At 34.9% G+C, this 25,964-nt stretch overlaps 2 protein-coding genes across 2 annotated transcripts; one reads left to right on the top strand and one right to left on the bottom strand.

Annotated features, from left to right (window-relative positions):
• The first annotated feature begins 2,223 nt into the window (after positions 1 to 2,223).
• On the top strand, positions 2,224 to 13,968 carry baiap2l2b (BAR/IMD domain containing adaptor protein 2 like 2b). Its single transcript, XM_073862404.1, has 13 exons — positions 2,224 to 2,323; positions 2,540 to 2,626; positions 4,666 to 4,727; positions 5,014 to 5,085; positions 5,201 to 5,290; positions 9,376 to 9,507; positions 9,635 to 9,739; positions 11,481 to 11,562; positions 11,761 to 11,968; positions 12,145 to 12,207; positions 12,284 to 12,653; positions 12,735 to 12,781; positions 13,349 to 13,968. The coding sequence occupies exons 1-13, from the start codon at positions 2,224 to 2,226 to the stop codon at positions 13,422 to 13,424; spliced, it is 1,494 nt and encodes a 497-aa protein (XP_073718505.1). The 3' UTR covers positions 13,425 to 13,968.
• Positions 13,969 to 16,917: 2,949 nt separating this feature from the next.
• On the bottom strand, positions 16,918 to 25,729 carry pvalb7 (parvalbumin 7). Its single transcript, XM_073861406.1, has 5 exons — positions 25,640 to 25,729; positions 19,471 to 19,539; positions 18,587 to 18,721; positions 18,026 to 18,136; positions 16,918 to 17,341 (listed from the first exon to the last, which is right to left on the bottom strand). Exons 2-5 carry the CDS (start codon positions 19,529 to 19,531, stop codon positions 17,319 to 17,321), a joined length of 330 nt encoding a protein of 109 aa, XP_073717507.1. The 5' UTR covers positions 19,532 to 19,539; positions 25,640 to 25,729; the 3' UTR covers positions 16,918 to 17,318.
• Between the last annotated feature and the right edge of the window lie 235 nt (positions 25,730 to 25,964).

Consider the following 25,964-nt stretch of genomic DNA (forward strand, 5'->3'; position numbering starts at 1 on the left):
CGTTAAACATAGTTAATTTACATAACAAGCAAAATAAAAAACACAGATTACTTAGGAAACCAAAACATTTAGAGGCATTTGTTCAAGAGTTCAGTTTAGCAACTAGTCAGACCATTAAAAAAAGTGAAACCGGAAGTAAAGTTCGGACCAGACGCGTATTACGTAACAGCACGTGCGTACAATGAAACCGTCTATAGCGACTAAACTGACGTCTGGAATAGTGCTGTGTTAAAAATTTTGATACAACATGGTCATCAACTCCTGAAGATGCATACAGACATCGCATAACATCAGCTTGCAGAAACGCTGTAACAAAAGTTTTTATCAACATTTATAAAACATAGAAAAAGTGCAAATCTGTAATAGAAACCAATGAGTGTCTCAATACTGCAGGTCAGTTGTGTAACCACCTTGAGCATTACTCTTACATCTGTTCTCTCAGTTAAAGTGTGTATCTACTGCCCGCCTGTCAGACAGACGCCCTTCTCCTTCACATCATGTCATGAGACGAGTTAATAATTCAAAACCCCGGGCCGTATCGAATGTGGGCTCTCTCTCAGCCTCACTCGCCCTATAAGAGTCACTAATAGAGACCCAATACAGACATAAGGGGAGTGTGTGTCATCATACACTCATATTGTGTTTGGTACCTCAGCAACACGCGCCGCGAAATAACTACAGCGTAAAAACTTTCACTATCACAGGTACGTAATCCTACCTTACATCCATCTTATAATATTTAGAGTATTGTCAACAAAGTTTCATGTTTGTCTATAATGTGTGTACTGTACCTTTAATTGTGTTTTTCGTCTGTAATGTGTGTACAGTACCTTAAATCGTGTTTTTCGACAGAAACGGGATGGCTGCTGCTAACAGTGACATTTTACATAGATCAACACTGAGTGTTTACAACGTGAGTCTTGTATTTCTCCATTTTAGCTGTAATGGCTTAATGAGAATGCTTATAAATTATGCAAATGAATTACACGGGTTGCTGGAGTGCTTTATTATGGTTAATCACGACTTTCTGCGGTCAGGTGTTTCTGTATGACTGACTAAGTTGCTACAATTTTCCTAAATTTATTGGACCGTTGTTCTAGGAAAATTATTACTGTGGTAGTTTTACGTTAGCAAAGGGTTAAACCAGTTAAATATACCACAATAATAAATATTTAATGTCTATCATTTATTTATTTTAAAAGTACACTAGTGCTGGGCAAAGATTAATCGTGATTAATCGCATACAAAATAAAAGTATTGTGCATAATATATGTGTGTGTACTGTGTGTAATTATTATGTATATTTAACAACAAACACATACATATTTCAGAATTTTTTAATATATATATATATATATGTATTTATATATATATATATATATATATATATATATATATATATATATATATATATATATATATATATATATATATATATATATATATATATATATGTATATGTATATGTATATGTATATATATAGTATGTATTTTATATGTATCTGGGCTGGGAAAATATTAATCGCGACATATATTTATTTCAGAATTTTTTAAAATATATATATATTTTCTATATTTAAACATTTAATGTCCATTCATTCATTTATTTTAAAAGTACACTAGTGCTGGGCAAAAATTAATCGCGATTAATCTATGTGTGTGTACTGTGTGTAATTATTATGTGTATCTAACCACACACATACATATATTGAATTTTAAAAAAAAAAAATGTATATATATTTTAAAAAATATATATGTATTTAAAACAATTCTGGGCTGGGAAAAGATTAATCGCGACATATATTTATTTCAGAAATTATATATATTTAATATCGCAATTAATCGCATACAATATAAATGTTACTTTTTAAGTGTGTGTACTGTGTGTAATTATTGTGTATATTTTAATTTATATATATAATATAGAATATATTAAAATAAATATATATACACATTTAAATGTTTCTTAAATTCACACATGAATGTGTATTTATATGTACATAATAATTACACACACCACGCACTCATATATTATGCCAAAAATCACTTTTATTTTGTATGCGATTCATCACAATTAATCTTTTCCCATCCATATCTATAATATGTATATATGTATATGTATGTGTATATATATATATATAAAAATTTTCTCGTGGGTTATACTGTTTGGGTTTGTTTTACAATAATGACGTTAACACTTATTTTAGTATGAACACCGTCAGCATGATGTTGTTTTGGCTTATACAGAATCTCGTGGATGAGTTTAACCCCGGCTTACAAAAGCTAGTTATTTTGGGGAACAGCTACACTAAAGCTTTTCAAGGTGAGCGTATGTGCACTTTCATTTTTGGTTTTCAAAGAAGTAAAATGTAGGTGGTTAAATATATTACAAATGTGATAAAAAGTGGTAAGCCGGCATCCCCGTCTGGTCCAGCTAATCGCTAACTTGGTCAGACAGGGAGACCAGCTTAAACCAGTTAAAACACCTTGTACTTTTCTTTTTTGTGATATATTGTTGTATATGTGTGTGTATTTAAAGCCCTGGCTCAGACGAGTGAGGCCTACTTCAGTTTTCTTGCTAAGATGGGCGAGCAAGCGCTCAACACTTTATCGTCCAAATCGCTCGGTAAGATTGAAATGTCTTGTGTTCTCTGTGTCTAAACAGACAGATTGCATGGCAAGATGTTCACCCAGCTGATCTGTCTTTTCTGGCTTCATCAGAGATTGTTTATGCTTCATACAGTAGATGTTTCTGTGAACTGTGTCCAATGGCAGATGCTTTCTCACATCTACCATAAAACACGAGATTCGGCTTTTCTTTCATAGTGCATGTTCTGGCATTGGTGTAAAGGGTTAAAAGCAGAAAAATTGTAACGTATCTGATAGCTTTGGTTAAATAGCTTTGGTGTTCATTTCGCATGTTATTATAATGTAATTAACATCCATTAGAAACTGTTGAGCAGGTGCAGTAAGACAGGTGTGTGTGTGTGTGCGTCTGTGTGAGGTCGAGTTACGATGTCAGCGTTCACATTTAAATTATAGATGAACGGTGTCATTCTTTCACCCCTCTAAATTCATTGATTCACCCCAGTGCGGTACACCACGATTACTATGCACATATGAAAGTTGACACAGATGATAGTAGTTTTGAGTTTTGGACATGGTACAGTGAAAAAAAACATGTTTTCTGAACTTATCAACATGTGATATAGTTTGAATTATCTTTGAGTACCCTTATATAATCTGGTAATAATTTAAGACATATTTTATCGTATAATATTTTATTATACTATAAAATACAATAATTTTTTATATTGCAAACCTTCAGACAATTATTTTGAGGGTATTGCTAATGTGAAATTTCTTTGGTAATATATATTTGGTCCAAAATTTCCCCTCCATTCATCATATTACACCTGTCTTGCAACAGCTACATTGGCTTCTCATTATTTTCCATATTAAGTATAAAATTATAATTTTTTACATTCAAAGCTGTCTTCCTGATCTTATATACTTCCACAACTTCCACTTATTTAAAGGTGCAGTGTGTAAATTTTAGGGAGATCTATTAACAGAAATGCAATATAAGACACATAACTATGTTTTCAGTTGTGTATAAAGATCTTACATAATGAACTGTATTGTTTTATTACCTTAGAATGAGCCATTTTTATCCCCATACACCGTGGGTACCCTTACATGGAAGTCCCCATTTTGGACCGCCATGTTTCTACAGTAGCCATAAAAGGGTCTTAGACGTCAATGGACCCCATCATACACCCGACGTAATGCAGCGTAATGAGCAACGCATGTGTTTTTTTGCTAGTTCAGCCCGGCGCAGTTATCATTTTCACGTTCACTGTCACGTTGTTTAAATAGCAAATGCATTTGCTGCCATTTTTGCACCCATGCTGGTCTGAAAACAAGGTGTGTTAAGGTGCATTGTTGGCACATTGCTATTTTGAGGCAACTAAAATAGACTACGCAATTGACTAACTAAAACCTGGTCTAAAGTCTAAAGTCAATGGTGCAATACTGTTTTTGTTATTTAAAGAGCACGTTAGTAATACGCGTCTATAAACGGGACAACAACGCGCATTGGCTTATTACATACATGGACAGCACACAAATGTTATTAAATATAAAAATTAAAGGATTAAAATGTAAAAGATTATTATTCAATTCAATTCAATATTATTTATATAGCGCTTTTCACAATTTTAAATTGTTTCAAAGCAGCTTTACATTTATAGAAGCAGGGAAAGACACAGAAAATTCGACAGATAGCATAACATAATACAGATAGCATAAGCAGCAGAATTTGCTGCGGCTATGAATTAACATTATAAGCGAGCATAAAATGTAACTTATAAAAGAGGGTGCTAAATTAAACCCAAGATGGCTGACTCCCCGCGTTGAAAACCCCCCTAGGAGAAAAAAACCCGGACTTTTAGCCGGGGGAAAAAAGTCCTAGGAGGAAAAAACCCTTGGGATATATATATATATAAATACCAATCATAACAGGCTGCTATTGATCCCATGTACAGTAGTAACATCCTTTACAAAACCCGTTCTTTTATATCTGCACATAATAAATATGTATTCTTGATTGATTGATTGATTGATTGATTGATTTTTGAATGGAAAGTATTTGTTTGTCTTCAGGTGATGTGCTGATTCAGATATCAGAGACCCAGCGCAAGCTGACAGCTGAGGTGGAGGGTGTGGTGAGTTTTCATCTGCTCTCTAATAAGATCTTTATGTTCCAGCATCTTCATATTGATAGCTGTAGTTGGCAATGTCTTAGAAGGACTTGTTTGATGGTTAAGGGAATATTTACCAGATTGAGTAACGACACAAGCTGGACTACAAAAAAACCCCATCTCAACTCATTCCTTATTTCTTATAAGTCAAAGCTTTTCAAAGCTCAAGTTCAACGATGTATGCTGTGAAAAGTGCTTTACAAATAGAACTGAATTTAAACAAAATGCTGGACAAATGGTTTTGTTTCAGTTCTGTTGGTTTCATGTGGAGGTTCTGCAGGCAATGGACAAGAATGTGAAGTTGGATGAGGAGTATATTGAGGTGAGTGTGGAACCGTACAGGTTTTATATATTTTGAATAGGGGTGTAATGTGTATAGTACAGTATATACAGTAGAGTAAGTATTGTAGAACTTATATATGCGCGTGTGTGTGTAGGGAAGCCGAAGAGTCTATGAACTGGAGGTAAGAAATCAGGCTGCAGTTCTGGAGAGGCAGCTGAGACGTGGAGCATTCAGAGACTCGCTGGTAAGATCAAAACATCTGTGCATTTGTTGTGTGATGTTATTTTACAATGTCAGTAATTTTATTGGCAACTGCCTTCAATGTTTCTTAATAGCATCTTTTGCTGATACTGTATGGCAATATATCCCAGAATGCATTGCAGCAAACATACAATGTATTCCAGATTTCACTGCAGACAGCATTATACAGATACATTATTCCCAGAATGCATTGCAACAAACATACAATATATCCCAGAATGCATTGCAACAAACATACAGTATATCCCAGAATGCATTGCAACAAACCTACAATATATCCCAGAATGCATTGCAACAAACATACAATATATCCCAGAATGCATTGCAACAAACATTCAATATATCCCAGAATGCATTGCAACAAACATACAATACATCCCAGAATGCATTGCAACAAACATACAATATATCCCAGAATGCATTGCAACAAACATACAATATCATAGATATGTATATAAAGGCTAGATGGCTCGTCCGCGCTGCTGGCCAATTGAGTGCAACGTCCGCGTTTCGGCGGCCATCCCACGACAGGGCGCCCGCTCACTCGTAGCATTGAGTTTTAATGATGCAGGTACTTTTAAATGACCATAACTTGCTTAATTTTTTACCGATTTTCAAACGGTTTGGTTTGTTATAAACGTCAAAGATGTACCTATGACACTGAATACCTATACTAAAAATAAAAAATAAATTCATGAAACATGTTAAAGCATCCAGAATCATAGCCACGTTAATAACGCCCGTAAAAACCCAAACCGCCTGAAAATCGGCAGAAAACCGAGCAAGTCATGGTCATCCAAAAGTACATGCACCATTAAACTCAATACTACGAGTGAGCGAGCGCCCTGTCGTAAGATGGCCGCCAGGTGATGCCGTTAGGGACTCCGCCTTGAGCCATCTAGCCTTTATATACATATCTATGTACAATATATCCCAGAATACATTGCAACAAACATACAATATATCCCAAAATGCATTGCAACAAACATTATACAATATATCCTAGAATCCATTGCAACAAACATATAATATATCCCAGAATGCATTGCAACAAACATACAATATATCCCAGAATGCATTGCAACAAACCTACAATATATCCCAGAATGCATTGCAGCAAACCTACAATATATCCCAGAATGCATTGCAGCAAACATACAATATATCCCAGAATGCTTTGCAGCAAACATACAATATATCCCAGAATGCATTGCAACAAACATTATACAATATATTTTAGAATGCATTGCAGCAAACATACAATATTTCCCAGAATGCATTGCAGCAAACATTATTCAATATATTTTAGAATGCATTGCAACAAACATACAATATATCCCAGAATGCATTGCAGCAAACATACAATATTTCCCAGAATGCATTGCAGCAAACTTACAATATATTCCAGAATGCATTGCAACAAACATTATACAATGTATCCCAGAATGCATTGCAACAAACATTATACAATGTATCCCAGAATGCATTGCAACAAACATACAATATTTCCCAGAATGCATTGCAACAACCAAACAATATATCCCAGAATGCATTGCAGCAAACATACAATATATCCCAGAATGCATTGCAGCAAACATACAATATTTCCCAGAATGCATTGCAGCAAACTTACAATATATCCCAGAATGCATTGCAACAAACATTATACAATATATCCCAGAATGCACTGCAACACACATACAATATATCCCAGAATGCATTGCAACAAACATTACACAATATATCCCAGAATGCATTGCAACAAACATACCATATATCCCAGAATGCATTCCAGCAAACATACAATATTTCCCAGAATGCATTGCAGCAAACCTACAATATATCCCAGAATGCATTGCAACAAACATTATACAATATATTTTAGAATGCATTGCAACAAACCTACAATATATCCCAGAATGCATTGCAGCAAACATCCAATATATCCCAGAATGCATTGCAACAAACATTATACAATGTATCCCAGAATGCATTGCAACAAACATACAATATTTCCCAGAATGCATTGCAACAACCAAACAATATATCCCAGAATGCATTGCAACAAACATTACACAATATATCCCAGAATGCATTGCAACAAACATACCATATATCCCAGAATGCATTCCAGCAAACATACAATATTTCCCAGAATGCATTGCAGCAAACCTACAATATATCCCAGAATGCATTGCAACAAACATTATACAATATATTTTAGAATGCATTGCAACAAACCTACAATATATCCCAGAATGCATTGCAACAAACATTCAATATATCCCAGAATGCATTGCAACAAACATACAATACATCCCAGAATGCATTGCAACAAACATACAATATATCCCAGAATACATTGCAACAAACATACAATATATCCCAGAATGCATTGCAACAAACATTATACAATATATCCTAGAATGCATTGCAACAAACATATAATATATCACAGAATGCATTGCAACAAACATACAGTATATCCCAGAATGCATTGCAACAAACATACAGTTTATCCCAGAATGCATTGCAACAAACCTACAATATATCCCAGAATGCATTGCAGCAAACATACAATATATCCCAGAATGCATTGCAGCAAACCTACAATATATCCCAGAATGCATTGCAGCAAACATACAATATATCCCAGAATGCATTGCAACAAACATATAATATATCCCAGAATGCATTGCAACAAACATACAGTATATCCCAGAATGCATTGCAACAAACATACAGTTTATCCCAGAATGCATTGCAACAAACCTACAATATATCCCAGAATGCATTGCAGCAAACATACAATATATCCCAGAATGCATTGCAGCAAACCTACAATATATCCCAGAATGCATTGCAGCAAACATACAATATATCCCAGAATGCATTGCAACAAACATATAATATATCCCAGAATGCATTGCAACAAACATTATACAATATATCCTAGAATCCATTGCAACAAACATATAATATATCCCAGAATGCATTGCAACAAACCTACAATATATCCCAGAATGCATTGCAGCAAACATACAATATATCCCAGAATGCATTGCAGCAAACCTACAATATATCCCAGAATGCATTGCAGCAAACATACAATATATCCCAGAATGCATTGCAACAAACATATAATATATCCCAGAATGCATTGCAACAAACATACAGTATATCCCAGAATGCATTGCAACAAACATACAGTTTATCCCAGAATGCATTGCAACAAACCTACAATATATCCCAGAATGCATTGCAGCAAACATACAATATATCCCAGAATGCTTTGCAACAAACATACAATATATCCCAGAATGCATTGCAACAAACATTCAATATATCCCAGAATGCATTGCAACAAACATTCAATATATCCCAGAATGCATTGCAACAAACATACAATACATCCCAGAATGCATTGCAACAAACATACAATATATCCCAGAATGCATTGCAACAAACATACAATATATCCCAGAATACATTGCAACAAACATACAATATATCCCAGAATGCATTGCAGCAAACATACAATATATCCCAGAATGCATTGCAGCAAACATACAATATATCCCAGAATGCATTGCAGCAAACATACAATATATCCCAGAATGCATTGCAACAAACATTATACAATATATCCTAGAATCCATTGCAACAAACATATAATATATCCCAGAATGCATTGCAGCAAACATACAGCATTTCCCAGAACAATCTAAAACTTTTTCAAAATGGAATCCATGAAAATTTTTAATTTTATTAAGTACAATAAAGGTTTCAGTAGAACTTATAGTTAATTAAAAATCATTATAAGAACACTCTATTCTTTTTAATTATTTTATTAACATTTGTCATGAATGAATGAACTGTAAACATTAATCAAATCTGTGTGATGTATATTGTGTGATTATTAACAGCCCATAAGGAGCGTATCCATTCAGTGACTTATATATAAGGTTCAGATAGGATGCTGCCTATGTAGACAGCATTCAGTCAAGCAGCTCTCTAGGGTCTGTGTCTGAACACTTATTGTGTTTATGGGCTTCACACTCAATGCAGGAGGGTAGCGAGTACATGCAATACCTGAGACAGAGCCAGCAGGAAATTCTTAAAGAGGAAGAGAGAAGATATCGTTTCCTGGCCGAGAAACACTGCAGCCTCACGCAGTCTCTACTGTTTCTTATCAACAAGGTACAGCTGCCTGCTGCAGAAGTTCATTAACAGTGTGCGGTCAGACATGTGCAACCTAGTTTCAGTACTTACCGAAACCTTATCAGGCCAATGCATGAGTACACCTTTATTTCCCATGTGTTGACAGACAGGGGTATCTCTACAGCAGAGAGCCGATGGGTGGAAAGAGAGAGTCAGCGAGACCAGAAGCTCCAGACCTCGAACGCCCGCTCCATCAGATCAAGAGGCTCAGGTGACATTGGCATGATGGGAATGAAGTGTAATTAATCATCAATCCGTAATATTTCTGGTCCAGACAGAGAGACATTTCTGACATGTTTTAAAATTTAGTACGTAAATGTGTAAAGGTGGAGATTTAACTTTAAATTTGTGACACAGTGGTAATTCGACTGGCGGATGAATTTAAAAATGTTATTATTTCTTACTGACCATCATGCCAAAAGTGAAAAGCCATCCACAATCCATATTTTGAAGTGAAACAGGACCGGACTTGATTTATTGATTGGGATGGTTTGGATTAAGACAAAAAAGGGGGTATTTATTTGCTGGGTATTTATTACATGCACTCAAAAAGGTACCTTTTAAAAAGGTCCTAATATGTACCATTTAGGTACAGATATGTACCTTTAAAGGACCAGTATGGTACCAATGTGTACCTTAGAGGTACCAATATGCACCTTTTAGCTACACAATTTTACTTTTTGGAAATGTACCAACCCAGTGACAACGTTTGTACCTTCATAGAGTGAGCAAATAGAAGTGTTTCATTGATAAATTGTTGATTTTTATAAATTAAAATTATAATTGTGTCAAGTAAGAAACCTGATGTTTGTTTGTTTATTTATTTGCACAATTTAAAAATTAAATACAAATATTCAAAAAAAATATAATTTATATACAATATATATATATATATATATATATATATTTCCAAATTATAAGATACTACATTTATATAATTTTTTTTTCAAATTATAAGATACTACATTTATATAAAGACATTTTTATAACTTCACTGAAAAAAATGCTACATTTAAACAAAAGTTATTTATTTTATTTTGTCAAATGTTTTTGTTTAAATGTACCTTAAATAAATGTTCAGTGTACAAACTAAAGAAAAAAAATTATAAGATTACAACAACCAATAAATTTAAATTTAAAATCTTATAATTTTTGGATATATATTTTTTTTCCCCAAAATTCTTTATATTAGTATAATATTACTACATACTAATATAAAGAAATGTATATAACTACACTGAAAAATTATTTAGTAAATTGAATGAATCTTTTTTCAGTGTAGTTATATAAAATTCTTTAAATAAATCTAGTATCTTATAATTTTTGAAAAAAAATAAATAAATAAATAAATAAATATATATATATATAATTTTTTTGTTAGTTGAAACATTGAAAGAAATATTTTAGCTAAACATATAAATAGTTAATAAAAAACTCTGTGCCCGAATGTTGATAGGTTCTATTATTTTTATTTTCTTACTATTGAGATTTGTGATTGTTGTAATCTTTTTTATTTAGTTTGTACACTGAAAAAATGTACTAATTTTTATAAGTTAAGTGGTTGCAATCAATTTATTTAAGCTACATTTATTTTATTTTTTTTACATTTTTTTAAATGTTGCTTAAATAAACTGATTGCAACCACTTACCTTAAAAAATTAGTAAATTGAATGAATCTTTTTTTCAGCATACAAACTAAAGAAAAAATGTATAATATTACAACAACCACAAATATCAATAGTAAGAAAATAAAAAATAAATGATATATATATTCATATTTTAACAACACAATAGTAATGTTTTACCTGCATTTTAGAAACAGTTAAAAAGTGCATTATGCATGCATTTATGCATGTCTAAAGTGTAAACATGCAATACATACAATGTATACAATATGCATTCATCTGTAAAGTAAACTTAAATAAACTTAGGTCACTTTTGATGTCTTGCAGTTAAGGAGTTCTTTAGGCTCTTTTCTTCAGACTGGAGATCGAGAGATGTCGCATGAGCCGCTTGGCAGAGTGCCCTCTAGAGGTCTGGAGACTCAATTTATACCCTCACACAGCAACATCAACATTTCAAAGTTGGCTATATAACATTTGTAATAACCTTATTCTCACCTTAACAGGCTATTACTCTCCAAAAGTGATCCTTTGAAGTTTGAAGTCACTGCTATTTTCTAGATTTTCTTTTTAAATGACTTTTTCATCACTGCATACATTTTTTTCACAGCCCCGTCTCCTCTGCCCAACCGGTCTCGCTCCAGCTCTGTGGGTGAGTCTTTGGGTCTAGGTGGTGGCCGCTCCATGAGGGCCATAGTATCTCATCCCCCTTCATCAAATCCAGTCCTGTTGCCGTTTTCCCGTGGCGACATGCTGACTGTACTCATACCAGAACCCAGGAATGGCTGGCTGTACGGACGTCATAACTCGAGCCTCCGGTGAGAGCCACCAGTAGTATTATGGCTGAAGTCACGGGAACTAAAGTTTAATTACAAATGCATTTTACATTACATATGCATTTGGCAGATGTTTAAAAGGTCATGGGTTCATAGGTCATATAGCTTGAATGCATTTAATATTGTGGTTATTTATTTTATTTTTTATTTCTTTTTAGTCAAGGCTGGTTTCCTTCTGCCTACGTGGCTGTCGCTGATGATTTTTTACCTTTGGGTTCAAGGTGAATTTGAGCATCTCTTCTGTTTCGATCAATATTACACGGACACTTTTGATACTAACCATCTAATCATTTTCAGTGGGGCGTCGCACAAAAGCCACAGCATGAACAACCTCCTGGAGCCAACCAGCCAATTAGAAACTTCAGACTTGAAAAGCCATAGCGACATCACGACTATGCGTAAAGCTTCGGTTGATCTGCGTCCGGTCTCTCCGCTCCCCAACAACGAAGTAAAAACCAATCAGAAGACCTACAATGAGATACCGACCCCATCCGTGCCGCAACGCCGCGCATCGACTGACATTCGCCCAATATCGCCACTCCCCGACAGGAGGGCGGAGTCTCATTTTGAAAGCAAAGTGGAGCATAAAAGTTATGAACTCCCGCCTCCAGCCCCGCCCCTTCCACACTCCCCTTTACCCGAGCGAAAGGTGGAATCAAGCGTTGAGGTAAAATTAATCAGATTTACTCATAGAAAGATTTGTTTTGGGAGCTTGTTACAGTTGTTTGTATGTTTTTTATGTTTGCAGAGGCCAGCAGCTCATATACAACCACAAGAGCATCCACTTTTTCCCAGGTACTACATTATGTTTTGGCTTTTCTCCTTTAAAGGTGCATTGTGTAACTTTGCGAAGGATCTCTTAACAGAAATGCAATATAATGTACATAATTATATTATCAGTGGTGTATACAGACCTTACATAATGAACTGTATTGTTTTAATCGTTCCTATCTCCATACACCGCGGGTACACTTACATGAAAGTCGCCGCCATGTTTCTACAGTAGCCCTAAATGGACAAACTTCTCTATGAAGCACATTTCGTCACTACAGTGTCTCAGACGATGACATGTTTGTCCTGTGCCAGCTACCGTAGCTTCTCCCGTAGCTTCAATGCGTTTCGAAAGGGAGGGATGAGCTGTTGGTTGCAATTCACAATCTCGCAGCTAGATGCTGCTAGAAATCTACACAGTGCACCTTTAATAATTGTTTTAAGTTCATGGTTAAACCTAAAATCAAAGAAATTAAAGACTTTTTTTGCATCAATTCTCAATAAATGAATTAGAAAAAGTCCCATTGTCATAATGAAATAAAGAATGATGAAACATTATCTTAATGGTATATGTCCTCTTTCTTCTCCCAGAGGATCGAATCCCTTTGCCACCGTGAAGCTCCGCCCCACAGTCACCAATGACAGATCCTCACCACGGATTCACTGACGGTTACCATAGCAATCCTGAACTCTGACTGGCTCAGGGTCTGTACTAAATGTCAAAGTCTGTACGGCAAGCAGTATATCGAATGAAAAGATATTTCTCTAAAATTTAAAACTCAATTTTCAACAGACTTTAAAGTCACTAACCCTTATGTACTGTTGGAGACGTTTTCATCCACTATGGGGTGCTTTTGAGGCTTAATTTGGCCACAACTTTCTCTGTGTTTTAGGAAATGAAATGATTTTTGGTGACACGTCTTATATTGACACATATTTTGGGAAAATGCTTTGAAAAAAACAAGTTTACTACCCATTTGTGTTGTTCAGGATAAAATAATACACTAAATTAAACTGCTTAAAATTTTTCCATTTTTATTTTCATAAATCTGTTTATCAACCTCAGTCCTGATCAGAACTACTAAATGTTTAAAAAAAACTCGAGGATTTTATCTTTTTAATTGACAAGTTAAGTTATGTCACTGATTTCAGAAAAAATACACAAAATGACTGATTTTCAATATAAAAAGTATGGAGCCCCTAAGGGGACATGGAGCAAAAAGTGAATGAGGTTTGGTTTAGCGTGCGCATGCGATAGTTTCACGTGCGCGCGCTGAACTAAACTTTATTTATTTTTTAGTAAAAATAAAACTTTCACTTCCAAAGAGAAAATTCTGTCCACAGTTGATTTTTTGCCGAGCCCCTAGGGTGACATTGGTGTGGGGAAATATAAGGTTTGGTTTTGTGTGCTCACGCGAAACATTCACGTGCAGATTTTTATTAAAAAGTTTAGTTTTCACGCGATAAATTCACGTGCACATGCGAAAAACTAAACTTTTTAACACAATTCTGCACATGAAGGTTTCGCGTGAGCACATGAAAGTTTCACGTGAGCACATAAAACTAAACTTGAGATTTTTTTTACTTCAATGTCACCCTAGGGCAGTGCTTTTCAAATAGTGGGGCGGGACCCCCAGGGGGGGCTAGAAGCGACAGCAGGGGGGGCGCGCGAGACCCCGGGGAAAATACTTTTTCAGAAAGTGTTTTTTTTTCACCGTCACTTAACTCATTCACCGCCATTGACGAGTTATCTCGTCAATTATGAGTAAATATTTAACTAATAAATATGCCTTTCTGGACGAATTTTAAAGTGAAAGTGTAATACCGCTTTTATCCACTAGATGGCGAATTTATCAAAAACGGAAGTTAAAAAGATTAATGATTTATTTTAACTGCCTTTATGTTTGATAGTCATTCTGAGTCTGATCTCTAACATAAATTCCTTTACAAAAACGCAATTTTTTAAGCTTTTTGCTCAAAATGTTGTATTTTTGAAGAGAAATATGCATATTTCAGTGGTTAAATTAAGTGGAAAAAGTAAATATATAATGAAACGTTTTTTCCCCATTTTGTTTGTTTGTTTGTTTGTTTGTTTATTGTTTGTTTGAAAGCAGAGGGTGTGTTCTTTAATTTGATATAATTTGTATGTTTATATATTTATAGAAGATAATTTTTCCTGCAAGGAATTTTGTGAAACTTTTGTTAAAATCAGAAAAATGCAGGTGGGCAACTTTTCTCAAAAAGGCTGGCGGTGAATGAGTTAAAGACATTACACCCCAATCACGCTGATAAGCCGCTTGAGTTTTTTATTATTATTTATTGATTATATTTAATTAAATTTTTCAGTATCAAATGGTCAAAAAATATTATACTTTAAATAAGGATAGATTTTTTTTATTTCAGGCAAATTGATGCATTTTAAGTCTTTTCTGTTACAAACTAAAAAACAATGTTAATAAAGTTATTCTTTGTTGTTAGTTGATCGATATTTATTTTTTGTGTTTTCTTTAATGTTAATAAGGATACAATGTTTTGCAGATGTGTAATTTTATAGACAAATTATACTATTTACAGTCGCGGCGGAGAGTTGGGGGGGGCGCAAAATGTTTACTTCTTCCTAGGGGGGGGGGGGGGCGTGACAGAAAATAATTGAGAAGCACTGCCCTAGGGGCTCAGTAAAAAAAGTAATTGTGGACAGGATTTTTTTTACCTTGGGCATGTCAAAGAGCAACATCGGCTTTGATGCATTGTTAGTTTTTGTGCAGCATCAGATTTTATTTTATTCTCCCTTATTTGCTGTTTTCCCCCCATTGCCTTACATTATAACAACATTTATACGTTTCCCTGCCAATGACGAGTTTTTCCGGCAATCTTTATTTCTGCTATTATCCACCAGGTGGCGCCCTTACCCAACTTATAAAACCCGGAAGCATTCCTTTAGGTCAAACAGTTCAAACTCTGTATGTTTTGATCATCACTCTGAATCTGATATCTAACAAAAGTCTTTCAAAAATGCAATTATCTCAGCTTTTTGCTTTTTTTGTGAAGAAAACTGCCAATATTTAAGAGGTGATAAAAAGAGAAAGCAGAGGGTATGTTCTTTCATTTGATATATTGTATGTTTATATATTTTCTGGAAGGCATTAAACTTTTGTGAAAATCATAAAAATGCTGGAGCTGGCTGGCAACTAAAAAATAAAAAAAATCAGCGGGGAAAGAGTTCACAGATTTATGCAATACCAATACCATACATTTCTTTGACCAATTCCTGATTCCTTTAAAATCGTAATGTAGTTGTGATGGTGGTAGATCAAATCACTGGGTTTGTGTTCGTGTGTGCATCTGTATGGGTATTTTGTGTTTTTAAGGGCACCTATTATGGCCTTTTCACAAGATGTAATATACGTAAGTCTCATAAGGTGTGCCCAGAATATGTCTTGGAAGTTTCAGCTCAAAATACCCCACAGATCATTTATTATAGCGTGTCCGTTTTAATGTCTGTACCTTTAAATGCAAATGAGCTACAGCTCCTCACTTCCTTATAAACAGACAATGAGCGTTTTCATTTAAAATAGATGTGATTAATGCAGTCTGAGACAATAGTATCTAGTAGACAGAGTACAACTCGCTGAGGGTGGAAACTATGGTAGTGGGCGGGGCTTTATCAATGTGACCTCACATTGATGAGAAAATCAAAATGGCATGTCTAATGAGACATATGAGAATAAAAAACAAGGAATGAGTGGATTTTTTTCATTGTAGGGTGGGTGGTTGTGTTTACACTGCCAACACACATTTACTTCCAAACACCTTGTAAAAGTGGATTTTGCATAATAGGTGCCCTTTAATAGATGCTATAATCTGTTTAGGTTGTGTTTTTTATAAGCTCAACACACATTTTACAAAAGCTTTGTGTTTGTGTATGCCTGAATAAAAACAATTATATATATGTAATTTGTGCGATTTTGCTCTAGTGTCTGAATTTTTACATCTTAAATGTCTTTTTTTCCTCATTTTGTCTAACCCGTGGCAGATGGGGAGTGTTTATGAAGCCTGAAAAAGAACAATCACTATATTTGCAAATCAGTTTGTTGACACAAAAAATGACTTCAGCTTAAAAACAAAAATAAAACAATAAACCAAATAAATGGAAACTGCAGTATTTTTCTCAACGCATGGCTTTATTTCATATCTCTCTTGAATATTTTTCTCTCATTTCGTCTCGTCCTTCTTTTCTTGAATTCACCGTGTTCGGTGGCTCTATCACAGGGGAGGAGCGTAACAGGGAAAGAGTAACAAACAGAGCGAGATACGGAGAAGAAAACTTAAACACATGAAAATAAAGAAGAGGTCAAAGCAGGACAGGGATCTACAGATCTGTTGTGGTTATTTTGGTAAAACGGTTTGCATATAAAAAAAGAAACGTTAAATAAATAAATGTGGTTAAGGGAAGTGGATTTTGCTCCTGGCTCGTGGCGTGATGTGTAGAGACGTACACTACGATTGGCTGTAGTTATTCACAGGAGAGTAGTGGTTTGAAGGGTTGCCAGATATCAATGTTTTACTCGTGCACCAAAGCTGCAAACTCTGAAAGAGAATAGGATTAATTCAAATCTATTTCCAGTAACAATTAGAATTTTTTTTTCACAAAAAAAAAAATTAAAGGGACACTCCACTTTTTTCAAAATATGCTCATTTTCATCAAATCACAAAATCATAACTTTTAATTTCCATCGGACTTAGTACACGATGTTTAACTCTGGAAAATTAGCAATTTTTTTAAAAAGTGGAGTGTCCCTTTAAGGATTTAAAGGGAGGAAAATTATTTTTTCTACCGCTCAAGTAGTAAAACCTGTATAAATTTCTTTGTTCTGCTCAACACAAATGAAGATATTTGTATACAAGCAGAAAACAGGAGCACCGTTGACTTACATAGCAGGAAAAACCAATACTATGGAAGTCAATGGTGCTCATAAATATTGCCCCAAATATCTTCATTAATAAATTTAAACAGGTCTGTAACAACTTGAGGGTGAGTAAATGATGACAGAATTTTCATTTTTGAGTGAACTCTCCCTTTAAATCTTGTGTTTCTCACATAAAGTTATCGTATGGCAGTAATTTGTTAAAATTTTATTATACTAAATGGTGCTTTTGAGGCTCCAAATTTCAAGTTCCAGATAGCACATAAATTAAGCTTGTAAAAAATAATGAGACCTTTTTATTTTTGTCTGAACTACTTTCTTTAGTGTGCTATTTATTTCTCTTACTCATCTATGCCAATCTTCCCATCTCCATCCTTGTCGGCAGCAGTGAGGAATGCTTTGGTCTCCTTATCGGTAAGATCTCTGCCATCTGCAGAAAAACCCTTCAGCACAAACTTAACAAGGAAACACCAAGATGTGGGAAGAACCTCAATCTGGCAACCTATTCATACTTTACAGTTATAAATGGTTTATGAAATACTATGCCAGATACAAATTTGTAAAGTTTTCCGTACAAAAGGTCATTGATGGCACAATCTGGCAACCCTGGCATTCTGTTGACCAATGATAGACAGTTACAAGTACTGATAATAAATAATAGGGCTGCAAGGCTGCTGCCAGATGAGATATATAAAGCAAATCTATCCAGGCGAGAATCTGTTTGTGTGTCCTTGAGGCAAAAGGAGATGGTAATAAAAGATATAGTGTTAAAGAAATAAAACAAATGTATGGATCGCCGAAGAATTTCATGTGCAAGGACAAGGCTAATTTTACTTAAAAGAGAGTTGGCACAGACATAAAACAACATGTGGTCTGATGTGTGTGTTTATATGTGTTGCCTCTTACTTTAGCTCCTCCTCCTCGATGAAGCCGCTGGCGTCCACGTCCAGAGCTTGAAAGACCAACTTCACGTTCTCGGCAGACAAAGCTTTCAGCCCCACCACATCGAAAAACTTCTTATGGTCGAAGCTGTCAGCAGCTGTTTAATAAAGCATAGCTTTAACGTGAATCAAAGAATTAGAAAGTAATGATCACTCATTTAGTGAAAAGTAAGAAAAATTCTGGGCACAGCAATGCAAGTTTATATGACATCAACATACTTAAAGGCGGGGTGCATGATCTCTGAAAGCCAATGTTGATATTTGCAATCACCTAAACAAACACGCTCCTAGTATTCCGGACCGGTCTCGAGACCGTTTTCTGCTTTCTCCTTCAAAGACTCGGACTAGGACCATAGTGGGAGGAAAAGGGCTTGTATTTCAGACCGAGTATTTAAGACCAATGCATTTTTTATGTTCATATAATAAAATGCAATGTTGACGGGCATTACTTGAAAATGACATCCCATGGTGCAATGCAAAGATACTGCCATCAGAGCCGTTTATTTATCTATGGAAAAATAGACTGCTCCTCTAAAGACTCAGACTTGCTTCCTCAAAGACTTGGTCTTGACTCGGACTCGACTGTATTTGAAAACCAACGGACTCGGTCTCGACTCGGTCTCAACCCTTCAATGACTCGGTCTTGACTCGGCATAAGTCTCGTCCCCATCACTACACGCCTCTACCCCAATTGAATCTGGACCTTCTTTCCCAAAGTGTTTTTCAAAAATCATGCACCCCGCCTTTAAATACGTTTAGTAACCTGTAATTTTACGTTTCAAACAGAGATGGCGATAGAGAGGCAAAAATTACAGATTGCACCTTTGTTCACGCTTAAAAAACGTACCTTTGAATTGATCAAGGGCTTTCTTGATATTGTCTTCTTTCAACAGGTTCTTCATGGCCATCTTGATAGCTGTTGGAGCCGGACAAAGAGAAATATTAGGTGCTAATGATTGATAAAAACGGAAAAGATGCCAAAATATGTGTGGGTTTCTCAGCAGGCTTTGAGCAGATTCCCGACAAGTGTTGGGGAAAGTTACTTTTAAAAGTAATGCATTACAATATTAAAGGTGCAGTGTGACATTTTTAGAAGGATCTTTTGACAGAAATGCAAAATAATATACAAAACTATATTATCTCGGGTGTATAAAGACCTTTACTAATGAACCATTATGTGTTTATTACCTTAGAATGAGCTGTTTTTATCTACATATACCGAGGGTCCCCTTACATGGAAGTCGCCATTTTGTGCTGCCATTTTTCTACAGAAGCTCTTAACGGACAATTTTTTGACTAAGTTGTCTCCGACGATGACATGTTTGTCCGGTGGCGGCTACCGTAGCTTCTCTATGTGTTTCAAAAGCGGGGGGTGAGCCGTGGACTAAGCCGTTGGTTGCAATTCGCAACCTCACCACTAGATGCCACAAAAATGTACACACTGCACCTTTAAGTTACTCCCCAAAAAAGTAACTAATTGCGTTACTTAGTTACTTTTCATGGAAAGTAATGCTTATGTTACTTTTAAGTTACTTTTGCATTACTGTTTCTTACTTTGCAGGTGTTCTGCATTCAGAAATTGCATATTTCCATCGCAAAAATGTCAAGCTCTGGTCTGCCATCTCCATTTTTGACTGAAACTGTTCACGCATAGAGTGTGTAATTTTACGTTAATATGTTCAGCTTAATGCAGTAAAAAAATGTTTACAATTAATTAATTAAACTAAAAAGTAACTAGCATTACTTTAAAAAAAGTAACTCAAATATTAACGTGGACATTTATATAATAATGCATTACTTTACACTGAAAAAAAATGATTCATTGAATTTAATAAATTTTTTTAAGGTAAGTGGTTGCAATCAATTTATTTAAGCTACACTTAAACAAAAGTTTTATATTTTATTTTACATTACTAATCTTTTTGGTTTAAATGTAGCTTAAATAAATTGATTGCAACCACTTACCTTAAAAAAATTGATTAAATTCAATGAATCATTTTTTTCAGTGTACTCGTTACTTCGGAAAAAATAATATTATTACGTAATGCACTTTACTTGTAATGCGTTACCCCAACACTGATTAAGACAGAAGGGGTCTTTTCCTTTCACAATGGTAGCAAACCACCATATTGCAGGATTTTACGGTTGTGTCTATAATACAGTGCTCATTTTACGGTGTGTTCCTGTATTTATATGCTTAGATAGAAATGAAGAGTTTTGTTGCAAAACGACATAAATCTAATTTTTTATATTTTTGTCAAAACATGTTTATTATGTTATCATGTTATTATTTTGTTTTATGGTGCTACTTAGCTGTATTTTTTAAGTTATGAAGGTTTTAAATCAAAACAAACCAACTGCAGTTGCATTGAAATTAATTGGAATGCACAACCAAAAAACCAGATTTCTGAACAATTAAAAAAACGGTGGTTATCTCGTTTTCCAACAAAACTTTAAATCTTGATCTTCAACTCCTGAGATTTCTAATCTAAACATTTTATATGATACTTTTTGTTTGTTTGTTTTAACCATTAACGTTTATACATGTGACAGACTAATGTGTCCAAATGAACTTTACAATGCATTCAAGCTATACATTTTTATCAGATTATCGGTGCATGCATTTATTTGGAAATGAAACCCAGGATCTTTTGGATGCGTGTGTGCTTTTGTTCAACAATGAAGACTGAAGTATAGTCTATTATTTACGCATACGCGAGAGGGTCAGCGTACAGTGCGTCGGACGCAATTTTTGTCATCAGAAGCGTGCGTGCATACCGCGTACATTGTATGGATGAGTCGCAAATGCGCCTACAAGAAAATGTAGTATGCAGTCCAGGAAATGCATTGCATTTTGTCGCAATGCGCATGTGCACACGTACGTGTCAAATAAACTATACTTTGGTTGCGCTTTCGACCGTGCGTGTACGTTCGCGTACACGTTAAAAACAGACTATACTAGGAGCTTAAGTCTGTTTTTATGTAGGCATCTTAAAGGAAAACACCACCGTTTTCAACATTGTACTATGTTCCTACCTCAACTTAGACAAATTAATACATACTTATCTTTTTTCAATACGTGGACTTAATCTTTGTACAGCACGCCGTGAATGTGTTAGCATTTAGCCTAGCCCCATTCATTCCCCAGGATCCAAACAGGGATGAACCCAGAAGCCACCAAACACCTCCATGATGTTTTCCCTACTTAAAGACTGTTACAAGCGTAGTTACACAAGTAAGTATGGTGGCACAAAATAAATACTTCCCCTCTCGCTCAAACTTCCGTCAATTTTACTGCGCTCGAGGTCGAAGTGCTGCAAACTAAGTGCTCTTCCGCCATACAATATAGTAAAAAAAAATGTATCCGCTTAAAAAATCACCACATTTTACTTTGTGCCCCCACACCTACTCGTGCAACTAATCATGTAACAGTCTTTAAATAGGGAAAACATGGAAGTTTTTGATGGCTTCTAAATTCATCCCTGTTTGGATCCTAAGGAATGAATGGGGCTAGGCTAAATGCTAACACATTCACGCCGCGCTGTACAAAGATTAAGTGCATGCATTGAAAAAAGAAAGATATGTATCAATTTGTCTAAGTTGAGGTAAGAACACAGTAAAATATCTAAAAAATGTGGTGTTTTCCTTTAAGCCAAAAACTAATCATGCTCATGTAATTCAAACATTTGAACTAAATTAAGTCAAACGATAACTAATATTCCTTAGTCGGCCATATTGGGTGTTGGCCATTTTTATTTATTTATTTTTTTGTTTGGAAAAAAAATACTTTTTCAAACTGCTCCAACAGATTTTGTCAGATTTGGTATGTAGCATCTAGACCAAAAAATTATGAAATAAACCTTGTCAATGAATTAGTAACATTTTGTGTATTGAAATTAAAGTTTATATATCTAATTTCAGTAATGACTTGAGGGTACATGGGTTTGATATCAATGCATAATTGCTTTCTTTTTGGTAATTGTTCTTAAAACCATTAAAAAAGTGAATAATTTGATTCTAAGTGTACCAGTATGTGCTACATTTGTATTATGGAGGTGGAAGGGCCTAACATTTGCTAGACCCTGTTTTTTTTTTATCAAATGCCACTTAATATCCAAACGGCAATTAAATTCTATTGCTGTTGATGCTAAACAAATCCTTTTCTGTTGTATCAAGTTGCATTAGATCCATTAGCGTCCAAGCATCTGTAATGAACACTGACAGAAAAAATCAGGTACCCTGCCAAGACGGCAGATTTGATTGCTCTCATCTCTTACGATGGCGAGAGTTCCTCGACCGTAAATAACTTTACAGCATTTGTACATCGCAAAAGGTGGCATGCATGACAGCTGTGTATGTTTGTCTATTTAAGTGAGTTATGTTTCATCCAAGTGTTTGTGGGGTGGGCAAAAAGGCTTCTGAGAAGAATGTATTTGCTCTCTTAAGAAACACTATCCTTCTGTAGTTCAGACTATGTGTGTGTGAGAATGAGATCACAGATTATAAAGTGAAGTGATATTTGAAGTGTATCAGGCGTGACCCTGTCAGACCAACGTGATCTCACGGCAAGTCGTGTTATAGTCACAAAAAGTTTATTCATCCACTTGCCTCCATGGCACGAAATTCAGCCTACTTTCTCGCCTTGAGCACGAATGTCTTTTTCGCGTCACTCAGCACGAATTTCCATAAATAGTTTTTCATGTCTGTGGCACGACTTGTTTCTCATTTGTTTCTTTCTATTTTTAAATCATTGTTGCTTGGGGTTGGGGTTAGATTTGGGGTTTGGGTTAGGATGTACTTTTATGTATTGGTTTTACGCTTTTAAAACTATTCTCGCTTAGAGTTGGGGTTTGGATATCTAAAAATGTAACAGAAAACGATTCTAATCCCAACCCCAAGCGATTTAAAAATGGGGAAAAAACTATGAGAAAACAAAATGACACGAAAAAGAAAGTCGTGCCACGACACAAAAAAGTATTTATAGAAATTGACACAAAGTGACACGAAAAAGACATTCATGCTAAAGAAAAAAAGCTGAATTTCGTGCCATGGACACAAATAAATTTATCAAAATTTTTGGGAATATAACACGATTTTCCTTGCTAAATATCACAAAAAAGAGATAATAAGAAATATTGAAGTTTAATAGCTAGTTGAATGACAAAACAACCAAATATATAGTGTGTTGTAAGACGTATCAGTTCTTCTTTAAAGGTGCAGTGTGTAATTATTAGAAGGATCTCTTGACAGAAATGCAAAATAATATACAAAACTATATTATCAGGGGTGTATAAAGACCTTTCATAATGAACTGTTATGTGTTTATTTTTACTTTAGAACGAGACCTTTTTATTTACATACCCCTTACATGTAAGTTGCCATTTTGTGCCGCCATTTTTCTACAGAAGCCCTTAACGGACAGATTTTTTACTAAGTTGTCTCCAGCGATGACAACTTAGTAAAAAAATGTGTCCGGTGGTGGCTACCGTAGATTCTCTATGTGTTTCAAAAGCAAGGGGTGAGCAGTGAACTAAGCCGTTGGTTGCAATTCGCAACCTCACCACTAGATGCTGCTAAAATGTACACACTGCACCTTTAGAAATAAAATTGGTTCCCAAAGAATCATTCAGTCAAAGGTCCTTAAAAGTACCACTTCTTTCTTACCTTTTATAATCTGAAGAACCATTTTTGGTTTCTTAAAGAACCTTTTGGAAACAAAATGGTTCCTCAAATGTTAAAGGTTCTTTATGGAACCCCAAAAATGTTTTTTCTTTGGCACCTTTATTTTTAAGAGTGTGTTGACAATCTTTATACAACACTGTAAATCACTGTGAAATATTTAAGCAGACGTGGCAGCACTGCCAAGGAAAATGTAAGTGCATGCCTCTAGAATTAAATAAAGAGATTGTACAGCTACATATCAAGATGTCAGTTTTATGCAAATGACCATCGAAAATGACTATTTCTAAGCATTTTGAGCTTTCTTCAGACATTAAAAGATGTTAAAGGTCAATTTCTGTAGAAATTACAGTATTACTGGCAGCTGGTTGCCAGTAACTTACTGTAGATTTTACATTCATGTTATTTACTGGCAGCAGTTTGTTCAAAGTTAAATGAACATGAAACATTTTCAGTCTTTATCTTCTACAGTAAGTTACTGGCAACCAACTGCATAATTACAGCAATTTTTTACAGTGCACACAATGCTATAGAAGAACCATTTTTGGCTAAATGGTTCCATAATAAACATTTAACATCTAAAAAAATGTCTTATCGTCATTCACAAATCGGTTCTTTGGGGTGAAAAAGGTTCTTCAGAATATAAAAGGTACACTGCAAAAAAATTATATCATATCAACATATATTTTTATGTTGCTTTAACTCAACAAATTAAGTTATACAATTTTAACTTGTTTGTATAAGTTTTGTCAACTTATCACAAGTCAAAATTTAAAAAGAGTGGGTTGAAATGACTTGGAAAACTTCATCCTTTTTTACAGTGTAATAAAGAAATGGTCTTTTAAAGGAGCTTAATGTTTTCTTGAGGAACCAAAAATTGTTATTATATGTGAAAAACCTTTCAAGCCCCTTTTATTTTTAAGAGTGAAAGCCCAAACTTACAGTCGTAGTTAAAATGACAAGAAACTAGTTAATTGCCCTAATTAAATGAACAAGAAATGAAAAACAATTACATTTTAAACCAGACTATGCAAAATTTCTAAAAATATTATTCCTTGAAAAGACAAAAAGAAGAACAAATGGAGAGCATAAATCATTTAGAAAATGAGAAAGTTATTTAGTTTCTCCCTCAGAGTTACTCAACAATGTCTTAAACAGTGCTCGTATATTAGCCAAGACACCAAAGTACATAATCATGAGTCACATTTATCATTAAACTCTCCCAAGACCAAATGATCTGAGCTGTGTTATCAGCATTAAAAAAATCAACATCTTAGCAGATGAACAAATCCCACATTGCTGTGCCACTCCTTTCCACACCTAATCTCGATCCTTACCTGTGGATCCTAGCTGGTGGGGAGGAGAGAAATAGAGAGAGTGTGAGAGAGAAGAGAGATGAGACCCAGAGGTGGGAGATGGAGGTCTTATATACTCTGGCTGACCCTGTTGTCTATTTCAGGAGAGACTGGGTCATAACACAACACGTAGGAGAATGAGAGATTGTCAGTATGTGTGTGTGTGTGTGTGTTTTTGAGATCACTTTCTTGGTGTCACAAACAAATCAAACGCTGCTATTAATAATCTGGCCACATTTGACGTCTTGTGTTTTAATAAATCTCTGTCCGATTCTCTACCTTTTGAACAGCCTGGACCTTAAAAATG

This window comes from Misgurnus anguillicaudatus, chromosome 23 (genome assembly GCF_027580225.2).
Source record: "Misgurnus anguillicaudatus chromosome 23, ASM2758022v2, whole genome shotgun sequence".
NCBI classification, from domain to species: domain Eukaryota; kingdom Metazoa; phylum Chordata; class Actinopteri; order Cypriniformes; family Cobitidae; genus Misgurnus; species Misgurnus anguillicaudatus.

Coding starts and splice junctions, on each gene's coding strand:
- baiap2l2b (XM_073862404.1), top strand. CDS start 2,224: ATGATGTTGTTTTGGCTTATACAGAATCTCGTGGATGAGTTTAACCCC. Junction 2,324..2,539: donor CTACACTAAAGCTTTTCAAG/GTGAGCGTATGT, acceptor GTGTATTTAAAG/CCCTGGCTCAGACGAGTGAG. Junction 12,654..12,734: donor AGGTGGAATCAAGCGTTGAG/GTAAAATTAATC, acceptor TTATGTTTGCAG/AGGCCAGCAGCTCATATACA.
- pvalb7 (XM_073861406.1), bottom strand. CDS start 19,531: ATGGCCATGAAGAACCTGTTGAAAGAAGACAATATCAAGAAAGCCCTT. Junction 18,722..19,470: donor AGCCCTTGATCAATTCAAAG/GTACGTTTTTTA, acceptor TTTATTAAACAG/CTGCTGACAGCTTCGACCAT. Junction 17,342..18,025: donor GAAGATTGGCATAGATGAGT/AAGAGAAATAAA, acceptor CTCTTTCAGAGT/TTGCAGCTTTGGTGCACGAG.